Here is a 17,094-nt window from a genome sequence, read left to right on the forward strand (position 1 = left end):
CAATCCAGTGATCGACATCATCAGCATCCATCTACACAGTTGGGATACTGACATGCATCAACAGAGGGCCTGACCACCCGATCCCATTAGTCACCTCTTAAACCGAGCATAGGTGGATAAAGACCAATTCTAATACAGATCTAGGCCATTGAAATAAAATAAAAGCTTTGTTAGGGATGTTGTTTATTCATCTGAAAGTTTGAGTTTGATCTGTTCGTCTAAAAGGTCTTTGAAATATATATTTTGACAGCAGCACTAGGTTGTTAGATGTCATAGCAAGCTTTGCAATCAATGGAAAAGGAAAAGAAATGAAACAAGCATTCTTGTATTGATAGCTAGACCTTCAGCAGGTCACGTCTATGTGAAGCTCTGAGCTTTATCAATCTGAAACAATTACAGTCTTAGCAGTAAACTTGAATCTATAAACACTACTGTTGTCTGTTTAGTGAATTTCCAGTATATTTGACATTTGCGGTTATGCTGTTGTTCTTAGCATGAATACACACCCAATCCAGAAGTAATCTTATGAAATACTCTCAGATTTGGCACCAAATAAAATAATATATTTTCTGATATTATTTCATTAGATTCTTCAAACATTCTCTTAAATTGTGCAGTCACATTTACAAATGTATCCAGTTTATCAGCATTGACTATTCATTCAGTCATGTGTTATTCAGGTGTGTGATATATGTTATTGTTGTAATGGGATGCTGCATACTATGTCTACTGTAGTAGTATAACGAAACCAGTGTCATCAAACTGGGGGCATTTTGTTTGATACAGAATATTTCACATGAATATGGAAAAGAGACAAATTCGCTCCACTGCTTCAAAACACACAGTTCTCTTCCCAGCTACGCAGACAAGTATTTGTAAAACTGTTTTACTTATTATTATTTTTGGTTCAGATAAACCCTAAACCCCATTCAGTGCTTGTTCCGCGACCACGAACCTGTTTGAAAAGACCGCCGTCGAAGTTTGGCAAAACTATTTGTTCAACGACTAGTTCCAATTAATTTGTAGTAAAAAAGCCTTCGGTTGAAACCTTTGCTGTGCCACGGGACAAGATTATCAACCCTGATTTGTCTAAAAACCCTGCGAGATTCTTCTTTTTTGTATGCTTAAAACTATTTTATCCTAAAAAATTCGTTACACACATAAAGTGGTAACTTGGTAAAACTCGGCTGAAATATCTTTGAATGATACACGTGCTTCAACATCATACTCATCCAAATTTGTATTCACTTGCCCCATCATCGCATGTACACATTTCCCACGTGAAACGCAATGTAGAGTGGTGATTATGTGCCACATTATTTGCCACAGAAATGAAGATTAAACATCAGTCAACTGAAAATATATAAAATGTCAAATGTCAGTAGGCGTTCATAACCCCGATAGCTTCACACAAGTGAGATCCCTCAGATCCCTCTGGTATGCACTTTCTGTTATTTTGGATATAATATATGTCGGCTGTGTTTTTAAACATGTATACGATGTTTGAGGATGAATTATATGCATGATGTTTAAACTGTTTATTTCTCAATTCCGATACACCGACTCTCACTTTCTATTTTCGCATGTTAGGAAGAATATCTGCTGAGCGGGAAGCAGTATTTATGTCAGTCACGCGCAATCTCGTTGTCCTCTCGTTCATCCTTTTTACAGGAAGTAGCACACAGTACCCGTGGTACGATATGAGCTCTATTTTAATCCATTCAATCAACACTTCCAAATAATAAGAAAACACATCCATGATAGCAGGATAGATTGCAAAGACTCATTACTTGATGGATTTACTCATATTTCAATCCCAAAACTTTCCGATTGTGAAATATCGTCATATTTGTTGACCGAGTTAACGTCATCATATGTTCATAGGGTATAAGGCGTTTCTAACTTGTGTATTATGGAATGCGTGTTGAATTTTTGCTTAGTATTTATCGACATTTGAAAGAGCACCACAACGTATGAATCAAGCAACGTCCGGTTTTGGTTTTATGGTATCAGGGCAGCCACATGAAGTAAACTTATGAATTTTAAAAGTGGCACCGGTCCACTCGGATGAGATAACCGTAGCCTTCGTTTATATACTGAATATGTTGAGTATTGAACCACATATGTATGATAAGATCAATAAGTCTCACGTTTTGGGCCCTACCTTTTGTTAACCACAATTTAAACAAGCACATGATTAAAACTGGAGATGTGATAATAACCTCCCTGAACAACATTCGTACACATCACACCTCAATCCGTGGGACATTCATTATATCAGTCACTGATTTGTCTGGCAGCTGTGTGATCATCACACAGCAGTAATATTGCTGAGGGTAAGGGTGTCACAGAAAAAAAAAATCATTAGCACTCAAACATGAATTAGGAAAGAACTGACATACTAAATACAGTACATGTTGTCAGTGATGTATGACGGACTAAGTCCAGTGGAAATTATATTTACTCCTAACTGACATTTCTTTAAATTAAATATGCATGACATTGTTCCTTCCTCCAGATCATTAATCTGCCATCATGGGGGCCTACAAGTATATGCAGGAGATGTACCGCAAGAAGCAGAGTGATGTGCTGAGATTCCTGCTGCGTGTGAGATGTTGGCAGTACCGCCAGCTCTCCGCCATTCACCGTGCTCCTCGCCCCACCAGACCCGACAAGGCAAGAAGGCTTGGGTACAGGGCCAAGCAAGGTGAGGAATAAACAACCACAATCATTTTTAGTCTTTTTTTATTTAATTACAGAGACATTCTCTGTCCTTTGCAATGTGCATGTTAGATTTCCATGGTTATGGTTTGGGGTTTGAATTTCTGACTGAAATCCAACTTAGGCTGCAGGTTCGAACACTAAATCAGAATTCCTATTAGTCTTGTAAGATCAACTCAAATGAGTCCACATGTCAGTTTGATACTTCAATAAAGTCTATTGAATATAATGCCAAGATCAAAGTTCTGACTAACAGATAAAAGGATAATTTTGGCACACTTTGTTGTTGGTTTGTCTGCACCAAATTTGTGCTAATCATTTACACCAAGGCAGTTTTTGTTGAAGACAATTCTTGTGTGTTACAACATGCTGTTCTTTATGTTGAATTCTGTATGTAATGTACACACTTAGAATGGCTGAAATAAAACTAAAAATCATAACTTATATACTTAGATGTTTGATTGGAACATTAGAAAATGTTATTTGATGAACATAGAGAATTTTTTGGGTTTCATCATTTTTATTGTTTGTGCTAATCAATTGCACCAAGGCAGTATTTGTATAAAAAAAATGAAACCCCCTAAAATTCTCTGTTCGTTATATACTTATTACAGTTTGACTGGATCATGAAATCAGTAAATTTTTACATTTGCTTGGTTAATTGATCAATTAAAAAATGACAACCAAATTAATTGTTTTCAGGCTATGTTATCTACCGTGTACGAGTCCGCCGTGGTGGCCGCAAGCGCCCAGTGCCCAAGGGATGTACCTATGGCAAACCCGTCACCCATGGTGTCAACCAGCTCAAGTTTGCACGATCTCTCAGAAGTGTTGCTGAGGTATGTCAAATGTTTCTACGTCAATACCTTACCAAAGGTGACACACAGACAAGGGTTGTTAAGGCCAAGATGTGTACATGTCTTATACTTTGTGTAATATAACAAAACTAGATGGGAGGGAGGGGGTGGGAAGGGAAACCAAAGTGCCCATTTGATATGGTGTGGATACCAGCCAAGGGGAGACAACTTTCCTTTACCTCCCTTTGCATGTAGTCACTCTCCTACCCAGATTTCCATGCGGCAAGCCAGCATAGTACCTCTGCCACAGGCAAGAAAGATGTGACAATTCCTCACATCTTGCATCCTCCATTCAATATAATGTACATATTTCTTAACTTTTATTTTTGACGGGTCTAAACATCTAATTAAATATGTTTGATAGAATGGTTTAGTTTAATTGAGAAAATATCCTAAAACATGTAACACTATTTCGATTTGCGTAGCGATCCTTTGTTTACATAGGTTGTATGGCTCCATGTGCTGTCATCAAAGTCGACAGAGCAAATGATGCAGCCAGCATGATATCTAAATATGTACTGTCATAAACCTTACTGTCCTAGTTGTGGAAGACTATGTAACAATGTAAATCATTGTGAAGAGCGCGCCGAAAAGCTTACGTAAGGCCAGTCTGTTCTTCTTATGAATATGCCCGTTTGTTTACAAGAGAAAAAGTCCAGTCGCGTGATGTGCAAATTAGCCTGTGGCAGTGATGTTATGCTAAGTCATCGCTGTGCTGGAGTGTGGCATGTAGTGATTTTTACTTGTAAAGGCCGCCATGAACATCCTGACCCATGGTGGTTTACTTGGCTTGACACTGTTATACTTGAAATATACTTGAAAAGCATCAACATTAGATTGTGGTGATCTACATTTGTATGTCCGAGTTCAGAGCCACACATGGTGGTATTCCAGCTGCTGAACGGTAAATGTCAAGATCCAACAGTTGTCCTTGATTCAGATCCCACAGGAGACTTCCATATATTTTCAAACACTGCCTGTCATCTATGTGTTAGTACAACAATTTGCAATATATGCTTCTCTGAACAAGGCTTAGCAGTGCACTTATGCACCGGCAAATTATAAATTTTCGACATATGTCCCCTCCCTAACTCTGGATCATGTCTTGTTTCAGGAGCGTGTTGGTCGCAAGTGTGGAGGACTCAGGGTGTTGAACTCATACTGGGTGGCAGAAGACTCCACATACAAGTTCTTCGAGGTGATCTTGGTTGACCCAGCCAACAAAACAATCCGTCGCGATCCCGAAAGCAACTGGCTGTGTCGTGCTGTTCACAAGCACCGCGAGCTGCGTGGACTCACTTCTGCTGGGCGTTCTTCACTCGTGGTCTAGGAAAGGGACACAAGTTCACCAAGACAAATGGTGGCTCTCGTCGTGCTTACATGATCAAGCACAATTCACTCAGTCTTCGCAGAAAGCGTAAATTTTTTCATCGGCTTGTATGTCATCTACAGTCGACAATAAAAAAATGCTCTGCCAAATACTTTGTTTGTCATAGTTGATCCATAAGATTCAACGTGTCATAGACTGCCTCCGTGGTGTAGTGGTTAGAGCGTCCGCCCAGTGAGCGGAAGGTCGCGGGTTCGATCCTCAATCTCATACCAAAAGACGTTAAAATATGGTACTTGTTGGTCCCTGCCTGGCGCGCGGCATTAATGGGTACAACAAGGACTGGTCGGCTCGGAGTCAGTATAATGTGTCTGAGTGGGGTATTCATGCTTCACTGCGGCATGGTATCTCAGTGGGCTAGCACTATAAAACCAGCTTCAGTCTGGGCTAGTACAAGCAGCCACACATACGTACACACGCATGCACGTCGTCATATGAGCGCAGTATTCTCAAGCACGACGTTAAACCCAATTTCACCTCACCTCATCTCAAAGTGTCATATCTTTGTTCCTATGGTGATCATAGGTCGCTAATTAAATACCAATAGATAATCACAAGGACTAATCAGTTAACTGTGTCAATACTTTCTGATGACGTAAGATGAAGTCTCTGTAGTAGTGGTTTGAGCGTCTGCCCGTGTCATACCAAAAGACGTAAAAATATGGTACCTGTTGGTACCTGCCTGGTGCTTGGCATTTATGAGTACAGCAAGGACTGGTCGGCTCTGAGTCCGTATAATGTGTCTGAGTGGGATATTCATGCGGCATGGTATCTCAGTGAGCTAGCAATATAAAACCAGCTTAAGTCAGGTTAGTACAAGCAGCCACACATACACACACATGCACGCCGTCATATTATCGAAATATTCTCAGGTACGATGTTAAACCCCATTTCAACTCTCCTTCACTTTCTAAGCAGTGGGTTTATCAATGTTGTAAATGTCTGAGGCCTGCATCAACCCTGGTTTTCCTCCTCCGCCAAGCTGTCCGTGATATATCTGAAATACCAAGTTCACTGACTTCTTTATCAAGATGTCCATTTTTGCTGAGAGTTTAAAATGCTGAAACCTGTTGGCCAGGACAAACCAATTATGGATAATTGGGCATTGCAGTTTACTTACAGCATGTGCTCCAAGACTTGCTCAGAAAATGGATGAAGACTTGCATGCTATCCAAGTCTTATCAGCAGTAATACACTCTCCACCAGTTGAGTTCCAGGGTTCTATGAATGTGCCTGTAGGGATCCGCTAGGCTTGGAATGGGTGCCCAAGACTGTATTGTGCAAGTGGTAAGGCGAGTCCACAAAGTAGGGTCCAATCCCTTGGTGTTGAACATACCTCGTTACAAGCTGCAGTTATATATAACTGGAAAATATCCGAGTAAAGTGTAAAACAAACAATTTTAAAATGATGGAATGGTTACTGTTTGCTCTCAGTCCATCTGATCTTTCACTTGCTGTAAACATGAAATACTTCATAACATAGTAGTCCTAGGCCAAATGTTAGAAAAGTCCCTATCTTTTAGGATCTCTCAGCAGCAGTAAAAGCGTTATCCAGTAATTGGTATGACAACTCCCACCCTCCAGAGATTCTTGTCAATGTGGAACTAGACACAGAATGTATCAGGTTGCTGAAAACAAACAAGGATTACCCGCTGTTGAAACAGTGTCCACATGTTCATAGACCAACTGCATGAGTATTAACCGCATGGTTTAATGGACGGTGACAAGCACTGATGTTCAACATGGTCAGGATATGCAGTATGGGTGATAAGGCCTGGTGTATCATATTACCTGATAATGATGTTATCTCTACATTTGGCCTAGGAGTTATAGTTCTGAACCAATTCTGTGTGGTGTCTGAGGGAAGGGCTCCCAGCTGGCCATAGATACAACTTTATGTTTCATACCTGTATTTATGTTGTACAATATGATGTAAACTTGTACCTCTAATTCCGCAGAACGCGGCCGGAGTGAAAATAAAGTTCAGTTCAGATAGAAATCATTGATATCTTTAATTGTTAACTAAATATCAATTTATTGGCAATATAGATTGTAGATGTAACTGAGCATGAAAATGAAAAAGGATCTGAACAAATATACAAATTTCATGTGCCTTTCATCATAATAGTTTACGTAAGATATGGTCAAGGAAATGGTTTTCATATTGATCATCGTTAATAATTCTACCTATTGATTGTTTCCGATTATGCACTTTTGTCGACAACCCAACTATGAGGTAACAAATGCATTCGCAACTCCAAGGTTAGAATTACACGGGTCAAAGTTCATTTATAGGCCTCTGGCTAAATACAAATAGTAACACAGTATACATCCAATACAGGGGTGTTTTATTGCACCTTGACGACAATGTTAGTACCTGAGATGCAGTAGTTTGCCAGAGAATTACAAGTTCGTTGGGGCACACAGCCTCAGTCTTTAAATAATCGAGTTGGGACCAGACAATCCAGTGATCAACATCATGAGCATCATCTATGCAGCTGGGATTAGATGAGGTGTTAATCTAGTCAGCAAGCCTGACCACCTGAAACCGTTAGCCTCCTCTTTCGACAAGCATGGGTTACTGAAGATCAATTCTAACCGGGATCTTCATGGGTTACAGTTATCAAGAATTGCAGCAGTGGTTAGAAACTATCAAATACAATCAGAAGAAGTTGTGACAAGTTGGTTTATAATTAACTGAGGTCTGATGGATTAGTGGCGGATTTGAAGTGTTGTGCATGTGTAATAAAGATAAATTTGTAACAGTATTTTTGTAGCTACAGCTGTGGCCAGTCAAATTAGGCTTCAGTAATGTAGGGATAAAATTATATGGGTAACAAAATATAAAGGATATAAATAATAAAATGAAAAGTTTTGTTGGAATTGTATTGTTTCACATAAAGGCACCTGCTTGGATTATGAAAGGCACCTGAGTTTGTTTTGGATTCCATGGATTATGAATAAATGAATTCTAATGGTATGAGTGAATATATAGTGAATATATTTCAAACTTAAGTATTATGTGCAAAGATGTTTATTTTGCCAGATTAAAAGTTAAATAATTCAAAATATATTTCATACATGACGTGTAATGTAATGAATGTTACAAAAAACCACTTCTTGTTTTTGTTAGCAAAATAAGGTCCCACCGAGATTTGAACTCGGATCGCTGGATTCAAAGTCCAGAGTGCTAACCATTACACCATGGGACCCTTCCTGAAATGGCGGGAGATTATATACGGCCTGTAGCTTGCATGGTAATCCATGCTTGTTACTTTATTTAGCAACCAATCAAAACGTCACAATTGTTGAGTATTTATTTACACTTTCAAGGCTCCAAACAGCTGTTGTGACGGTGTGATGTCGACATTTTTCAAACTGTGAAGTACGCCTGTCCTTAATATTTTGAAGATATGATGTGTTGATGAATTCAACCGAAAAGATGACATCATATGCCGTGGGTATGTATATGTTTTGACAATGTACATGAACAATTACCTTGATTTTCAGAGCTAGTAACACTGACAGCCTCCTAACATCGCATGATGATGCACATGTTTCAAATCGATCGTCACTCTCGTCCCAGAGTGAGGTGATATGTTAACAGCTCTGGTAAGGAGACGATTATCTTACCGATTTTCATAATATAGCTTGAGTTATGAAAGTAAAGAAAGCTGTGAAGACCGGGCGTCATTTTTTTAAAACGAACGGTGAAGAAGCGAATCCAAGCCGGTGAACCGAAAACGGAAGAGGCCCTGTTCAGGTTTTAAAATGTCGTGTTAGTACGTTTGAGACAAATTGGGGATTTTTTTGTGAAGTAAATATATTCCTTTGCCCCTTTATTTAAAATATATTTTAATTTATGGTTTGCATTGTGTAAATCAGTTATGAGTAAATATGCGACTCATAAGGTCCTTGTGTGATGTGACAGCCCAGGCAAAGTTTATTTATAACTTTATCTTTTGAAAGTTGATAGTATCACATGGAAAAACCAAACACTTTTTCACCTTCATTTTAAGTTGGACAAATTATTTGCCATAACATGGCATGTGTGAATGCACAGCTGGGTATATCATATAATGATTATCAGACATTCCTGACATTTAATTAACCCAATGTGAGGCTTCTTAATTTTCCGCACAAATTGCTTCCATGTATTGCTAACCAGGTAAGGGATCTATAGCTAGCTATTTAAACGTTGTCATGACCTCTGTTGAGAGTGAACTATGGGTGAAGGGGTCGTTGTCAGCACATGTATACAGAAACATACCCCAGCCAAATCAGAATACAGAAACGTACCCAAGGATGATTCCATTCTGCATTGTGTCATTTTCTTGATCGGAACTGTCATACTGTTTCATTAGATGCATTTGATTGCATTATATAAGACACACTAACAAATATTTTAAAATATAATTTGCGACACACAATACAACCCGCAGTCAGTTGACTGGTCACAGCTACATACAGTTTCGGTTTTGGGTTGTGGAATATGAACTCCTCAGTCATTTAGGGTACAGGGTACGTGTCTGTAGTTTGACTTTGTTTAGGGTACATTTAGGGTATGTTTGTATACAGAAACGCACCTGGAGTACATAATCTGTAGTACCTGTCGACAACGACCCCTTCGGCTGAACTATGTCCTAGCATTTACAATGTCATCTCATTTTATTCATTTCACACTGAGCAATCAATCATATATGTACATGTACCTGCTCTGTTGCACTTTGTAACAGCTCTGTGTCGAGATATTGTGTATGGGGAAGGCGTAATCACTGTTTCAGTATAATGATCTATTAACTGAACAGTTTAATAACCAAATAATTTAATACCTTGAATTGCTCACAGGGCTGTTCCGTGGACAATTAGCATTGGAGCCATGTGTTACTCTTGTACACAGATTATACAGCTTGCATGAATGTCTGCAGCTGTAGACTGGGTTTGTGGAGTCCCGTTGGTTTATGTCACATTGTATTAATGGTTATATTACAGTACATTGTTAAGCATGGAATGGATAGGGCTGTGTATCAGCAAAGAAAATGTTTTGCAATATATTTCAATGTATTGTGATGTAGTATGGCGATATATTGGGAGCTAATGTGTAGTAGATGAGTGACACTGACTCTACATAGTTGGTTCATGTACTGTTAAACGCCCCACTCAGCAATATTCCAGCTATATGGCGGCGGTCTGAAAATAATCAAGACTTGACCGGGCATTCCAGTGATTGACATCATGATAATTCAAATACGCAATTGGGATAAGATTACTAATGGGATTGGGTGGACAGGCTTGCTGACGTACAGGTCCCTGACTGGTGATGTGTGGCACTGTGTTTTTACAAATTGTTGGACATAAAGACAATAGAATGTGCAGACCTCTGTTCAGAGTGAGTGAGTATGGCTTTGCACTGCTTTTAGCAATATTCCAGCAATATTGCGGTGGGGGACACCAGAAATGGGTTTCATACATTATACCCATGTGGGGAATCAAACCAGAGTCTCCGGCATGACGGGCGAATGCTTTAACCACTAGGCTACCCCTCTGTTCAGAGCACTTACCAACAAATAGGAAGCATAGACCGCTGTTAAGAGCACTTACCAACCAATAGATAGCACAAACCTCTGTTCAGAGCACTTACCAACCAACAGACCTCTGCTCAGAGCACCTACCAACCAATAGGTAGCATAGACCTCTGTTCAGAGCACTTACCAACCAATAGGTGGTTCATACCTCTGTTCAGAGCACTTGCCAACCAATAGGTAGCATAGACCTCTGTTAAGAGCACTTACCATTATACCAAACAATATGTAGCACCAACCTATGTTCAGAGCACTTACCAACCAATAGGTAGCACCAACCTCTGTTCAGAGCACTTACCAACCAATAGGTAGCACAGACCTCTGTTCAGAGCACTTACCAACCAATAGATAGTGCAGACCTCTGTTCAGAGCACTTACCAACCAATAGATAGTGCAGACCTCTGTTCAGAGCACTTACCAGCCAATAGGCAGTGCAGACCTCTGTTCATAGCTCTTACCAACCAATAGATAGTGCAGACCTCTGTTCATAGCTCTTACCAACCAATAGGTAGCGCGGAAATTTTTAAAGTAAATCTAATGTAATATTTATGGTTGATTTTTTCTATTTGTTTTAAATGTGTATATTTGGAAGACTGAAACAGTAAACTACTACAACAATGACAACACGTATATTGACAGATAAATGCACTGTGTTTTGGGTCCAGCTTATTTGCTGAATGTTTTAGTCCAAATATGTATGAAAAACTACAATTTTAGGCTTGTATAACACTTATTTCTTATCAGTAGCAATGTGAATATTCTAAAATTCCTATGGGTGCACATTTATTGATAATTTTTAAACAGGTAGATAAATATTGACACTGACAGCTAATAATTAGAACTGCATAATAAATGATTTATAATTATTTCATTTTTTGTTATTTTGCTGCAAATCTTGCTGATAAATCAACCTTATTGATGTGGGTAGCAGTGAGCTACAGAGAGTTACCATGATACCCACCAGAGGTATTACTAACAAGCACCTGTGCAAACTGTCTATTGAATTGACGAATCAATAGTGAACACAGGCTGAATCAGTTTACAGATATGTGCCTTCCTGCTTATTGTACACTGTATGCGTTATTGCAGCTGAGGTTCTCTTGAGGTTGTGAATAACTCCGCTGATCACCTGTTTCAGTGGGGGCGGCCATCTTCAATATACCTGGCAATGGTTTTGTTCAGAATGATTTAGATTGATTTATTACCATGTTGTGTTGTCTGTTGTTGACATTGTAACGTATTGTACAGGCCATTGTTTGCCATAGGAAATTATTTTACTCATTTCTTGTTACAGTTATCAAGTGAGTGAGTTTAGTTTTACGCAGCACTCAGTAATATTCCAGCTATATGGCGGCTGTGTGTTAATAATCAAGTCTGGAACAGACAATCCAGTGATCAACAGCATGATCATTGATATACGCAATTGGGATGCGATGACATGTGTCAACCAAGTCAGCGAGCCCAACCACCTGATCCCGTTAGTCGCCTCTTACGACAAGCATGGGTTTCTAAAGATCAATTCTAACTCAGATCTTCATGGGTTACAGTTATCAAGAATTGCAGCAAATTGAAACTATTAAATACAATCAGAAGAATCACAGAACATGTTAAGTTCTAGTGGTACCGTTAATCTAGATAATATACTTAAGATGCAAATGGGCGATGATGGCTTGAGAACAGTGTGGTTTAACATTGTCATCCATGAACATTGGAATTAGGGGACTGTCATCATGGTCATTCATTTTCCTTGGTCTTCCAAGTCTTGGGCAAGCCACATTATCAACTTGGCATCATGTATTTTCTGAAGGTCAAGGTCTTGGCAGATCAATAAAAGTTAATTTGTAGTACTTGTCATGTCTAGTTTCAAATCAGTTCAGAAAACTGTAGTGCACATACTGTAATCGTATATATTTTCACGGGGTTCAATTTTTGCGGGAAGTTCACAAAAGACCTGTTGGCGCAGTTGTTTTTTCGCGCATTTCAAACACCTGAGTGATGGTGTCCGTGACAAAGTTTTCACAACCGATAGACATGCAATGATCAAAGCTAGCTGCCATAATTGAATCGTGTTTACTAAAACAATCAGAGAGAGGTGGGATTATACTTGTGTCAACACTGCGATTTGTGACTGACGTAAGTGAGCTTCATTCATTTTGTGATTACGAGTAATCATTTAACTGACAAACTGATAACAAACATTTGCTGATTGTGGTTGCTATTACTAGTATATGCCTCTATTCCTTTATGTATTGTTTTGATGTTGTTATCTGAGAGGATAAACAAATTGCATGTTGTTCCTACTGGAGTATTTGTCATGAATATTTTGCTTGGTGTGATTATTGACGCACAATCTTTTTGCACTAAAAGCACGAAAAATAATCCCCGCAAAAATAACTACGATTACAGTAGTGTAATTATGAAATTTATACCCTGATGTGCTTGACGCCTTATCAACACCTGAACATGCATACCTTTTGAGATATTTGCATAGCTTTTGAGATATTACTTCTTTGCGTGTGCATTCCTGTATGCTAGGGTGTGATGGCCTGTTTGGACCAGAATTTGAAAAATTGCCCTTGGATTCAGCTGGTTCTTAAGTTATGTTGATGTGTGTATGTTGTTTTGTTTTGTGTTGCAGTATGCTTGTTTCTTAATGTGTGTACATACTTCAAAATATCCCAGTAAGCTCCACAGAGTTCTTGGATGGAAAACTTTAGCAACTAACAGAATTGGGGTTTTCATGCCTGCTGGCTTGGTTGATGCATGTTATTGTATCCCAATTACAGGGAAAGAAACCTTTAAAAAATTCCCTCTAGACCACAGGACCAGTCAGTGGACAATAATTAGTGGTCCTGTCTGTACATCACTGGTCCAAAATGACATTCGTAGATTTCCTTAACTATCAGTACAAAATTCACTGGCCACCAGCACCACTGCAAGCTTATCATTTAGTGGTCCTGATTAATTTTTACATGAACCTAGGTAAAAACAGGCCCATACATCAGACCTGTTTCTATGGTCACACCATGGTCCCTAGTATGGTGATCTAGCTTCTGTTGTTGGCGATCTATAGCCTGTTTTTATATTGTATTGTCCAAATAGTGCTATTAGTTTTAACTTTCCACACTAGTTTTAATTTTAATTGTGATATTCTAGTTGTTTTACTGTTCTTTGATGACAGGGTTTTATAATATACACATATTCCATTCCAATGTCAAATATTTTCTCGTCAAGATATGGTTGAAATATTGCCGATGGGACGTTAAATATTTACTCACTCACTCACTCACTCACTCACTCACTCACTCACTCACTCACTCACTCACTCACTCACTCACTCACTCACTCACTCACTCACTCACTCACTCACTCACTCACTCACTCACTCACTCACTCACTCACTCACTCACTCACTCACTCACTCACTCACTCACTCACTCACTCACTCACTCACTCACTCACTCACTCACTCACTCACTCACTCACTCACTCACTCACTCACTCACTCACTCACTCACTCACTCACTCACTCACTCACTCACTCACTCACTCACTCACTCACTCACTCACTCACTCACTCACTCACTCACTCACTCACTCACTCACTCACTCACTCTATGGTCACAATTAGGGTTGGGTAATGACATTACTGTTTCCTTACTTTTGAAACAATGCCACTGGCCACTGCCATGACTTCAGATGTGATTGTACAAGAGATAAATTGAAATTGTTTCCAAATTGAAGACTTTGCTCTAAAGTTTTGAACTGGAGAAAAAGCTTCTGCAGTGGCGTCCGCCATTTTGGCCAATGAGTGCTGTTAGCAATTTATTTTTTATTCATATGCCTAGCAAAAACAAATTAGAACTGAATAGGCAAATAATCTTGTCTAGTTATGTTTAATTGCAAATTTTAGGTCTTTACTGACAAAGTCGTCTTCTCTTGTATGTTTGTTCACACAAAGCAACACGATGTTGTTTTTATACCACCTCCAGCATGTTTTCCATGAAAACAATTTGGACTTAGTTTAAAAAAATTAAGCTGGACTGTAAGTAACTGTCAGATGATTTGTTCTTTCAAAATGTTTGACGAAAGTGTAACCCATAGATAAGCTGACCCCCTTCTACAGACTGCTTTTTTTGGTCTTCAAATTCGGCTTATCTACGGTAATATTCGGTATACTGGTATACCACACTTCGTTTATCTCAGACACCTTGCCATCTCCATAATTCCCTGGCCTCAGGAAGATGGGTATACTGGTGTATCACACACCTCGTTTATCTCAGACACCTTGCCATCTCCATAATTCCCTGGCCTCAGGAAGATGGGTATACTGGTATACCACACACCTCGTTTATCTCAGACACCTTGCCATCTCCATAATTCCCTGGCCTCAGGAAGATGGGTATACTGGTGTACCACACACCTTGTTTATCTCAGACACCTTGCCATCTCCATAATTCCCTGGCCTCAGGAAGATGGGTATACTGGTATACCACACACCTCGTTTATCTCAGACACCTTGCCATCTCCATGGCCTCAGGAAGATGGGTATACTGGTATACCACACACCTTGTTTATCTCAGACACCTTGCCATCTCCATAATTCCCTGGCCTCAGGAAGATGGGTATACTGGTGTATCACACACCTCGTTTATCTCAGACACCTTGCCATCTCCATAATTCCCTGGCCTCAGGAAGATGGGTATACTGGTATACCACACACCTCGTTTATCTCAGACACCTTGCCATCTCCATAATTCCCTGGCCTCAGGAAGATGGGTATACTGGTGTACCACACACCTTGTTTATCTCAGACACCTTGCCATCTCCATAATTCCCTGGCCTCAGGAAGATGGGTATACTGGTATACCACACACCTCGTTTATCTCAGACACCTTGCCATCTCCATAATTCCCTGGCCTCAGGAAGATGGGTATACTGGTATACCACACACCTTGTTTATCTCAGACACCTTGCCATCTCCATAATTCCCTGGCCTCAGGAAGATGGGTATACTGGTATACCACACACCTTGTTTATCTCAGACACCTTGCCATCTCCATAATTCCCTGGCCTCAGGAAGATGGGTATACTGGTATACCACACACCTTGTTTATCTCAGACACCTTGCCATCTCCATAATACCCTGGCCTCAGGAAGATGGGTATACTGATGTACCACACACCTTGTTTATCTCAGACACCTTGCCATCTCCATAATTCCCTGGCCTCAGGAAGATGGGTATACTGGTGTACCACACACCTTGTTTATCTCAGACACCTTGCCATCTCCCTGGCCTCAGGAAGATGGGTATACTGGTATACCACACACCTTGTTTATCTCAGACACCTTGCCATCCCATAATTCCCTGGCCTCAGGAAGATGGGTATACTGGTATACCACACACCTTGTTTTTCTCAGACTTTAGAGGCAGGTTAGACTTTGTCGTCATGAGGAATAGCATAAAGTTATTTTGTGTGGGAATGTAGACATGCGATACTATTTCAATACAAGTGACATAGCTGTCCAAGGGTCATATTCTGCTCCAGAATTCCTCTAGATAGACAAGCATGGGTACTAGATACTTAACTTGGATCCCAGAATTTCTGCGGGGAGACAAGAATGACTAATTCGGACCGGTTGTGTTATGTAATTTTCTTAGGGAGACCAGCTTTGGGTATCAGGTAGCCATTCTGACCCAGATTCACTACAATTGAAAATTTGAGAGATGTATTCTAGATATTTGATCATAAGGTATCTGTTGCTTTTGAGACTTAACCTTGCTGCCTGTCAACAAACATTCATCAAAATATGACACCCATAACCATAGTAACGGAACTGCCCAAGGCCATTTATACATACTCAGCAAATTGCAGGATGCTTGTTGTTCCATGCAGAAAATCGAATCTTGATTTTTTATTGAGGTGGCCACATATATTGATTAGTGTCGCTGTCCTGGCAGATTTAGCCTACCTGCCTCACCTCAAGAAGCGTCCGGGTAAGAGAGTATTGATTTGCAAATGTCATCCTGTTTGATTGTTACGACCTTCACCTTGGCAGCTGCAGACTGGTCAGATGATCCTATTCAAGACCTCAGTCCTGGTTCGGGCTGACAGACGTTATAAAACCTTCTGTCAGGTGTGTATTGTATAAGCCGGATATATGTCTGGGACTTGTCAGGTACAGGAACCCTGCAGGTGGATGTTTAATGAAGAAATAACATGCTGTATCCGAGGTTGCTGTATCGCTACAGTCTACCAATCCGATACACTTGGTGGCACTAGTAACTAAACATACATGTGAAGTCACCTGGCAAGAACTATTTTAGTAAACACTTATGTGTTTAAAACTATTGCGTAATGTTCCCTTAAGGTTTAGATGCATGGGTACCTATGACAATCCAGGTTAGAATTGATCTTCAGCAAGAAGCGACTAATGGGGGTGGGGAAAGGTTCACTGACCTGGTTGTGTGGATTGATGCTCATGATGTTGATCACTGTATCGTCTGGTCTAGGCATGAATATTTATAGTCATACAGCTGAAATAT

General features: G+C 39.8%; 2 protein-coding genes and 1 non-coding gene across 3 annotated transcripts in view; 2 read left to right on the forward strand and 1 right to left on the reverse strand.

The window, feature by feature from the left end:
- Positions 1-1,587: 1,587 nt before the first annotated feature.
- Positions 1,588-5,057, forward strand: LOC124283963 (60S ribosomal protein L15-like). Its single transcript, XM_046720013.1, has 4 exons — positions 1,588-1,693; positions 2,519-2,707; positions 3,424-3,560; positions 4,693-5,057. Exons 2-4 carry the CDS (start codon positions 2,536-2,538, stop codon positions 4,906-4,908), a joined length of 525 nt encoding a protein of 174 aa, XP_046575969.1. The 5' UTR covers positions 1,588-1,693; positions 2,519-2,535; the 3' UTR covers positions 4,909-5,057.
- A 3,048-nt stretch (positions 5,058-8,105) lies between these two features.
- Trnaq-uug lies at positions 8,106-8,177 on the reverse strand. Its single transcript has one exon. It is a non-coding gene; the product is annotated as a tRNA-Gln (tRNA).
- A 122-nt stretch (positions 8,178-8,299) lies between these two features.
- The window catches only part of LOC124283964, a 71,468-nt gene continuing 62,673 nt past the window's right edge, over positions 8,300-17,094 (forward strand). The window contains 1 exon segment of the mRNA XM_046720014.1: positions 8,300-8,426. The gene's annotated coding sequence lies outside the window, so the exon portion shown is untranslated.

Source organism: Haliotis rubra, unplaced genomic scaffold, assembly GCF_003918875.1.
Source record: "Haliotis rubra isolate DU_JTF1 unplaced genomic scaffold, ASM391887v1 Scf326, whole genome shotgun sequence".
Taxonomy (NCBI): Eukaryota; Metazoa; Mollusca; class Gastropoda; order Lepetellida; family Haliotidae; genus Haliotis; species Haliotis rubra.

Coding starts and splice junctions, on each gene's coding strand:
- LOC124283963 (XM_046720013.1), top strand. CDS start 2,536: ATGGGGGCCTACAAGTATATGCAGGAGATGTACCGCAAGAAGCAGAGT. Junction 2,708..3,423: donor TGGGTACAGGGCCAAGCAAG/GTGAGGAATAAA, acceptor AATTGTTTTCAG/GCTATGTTATCTACCGTGTA. Junction 3,561..4,692: donor CTCTCAGAAGTGTTGCTGAG/GTATGTCAAATG, acceptor GTCTTGTTTCAG/GAGCGTGTTGGTCGCAAGTG.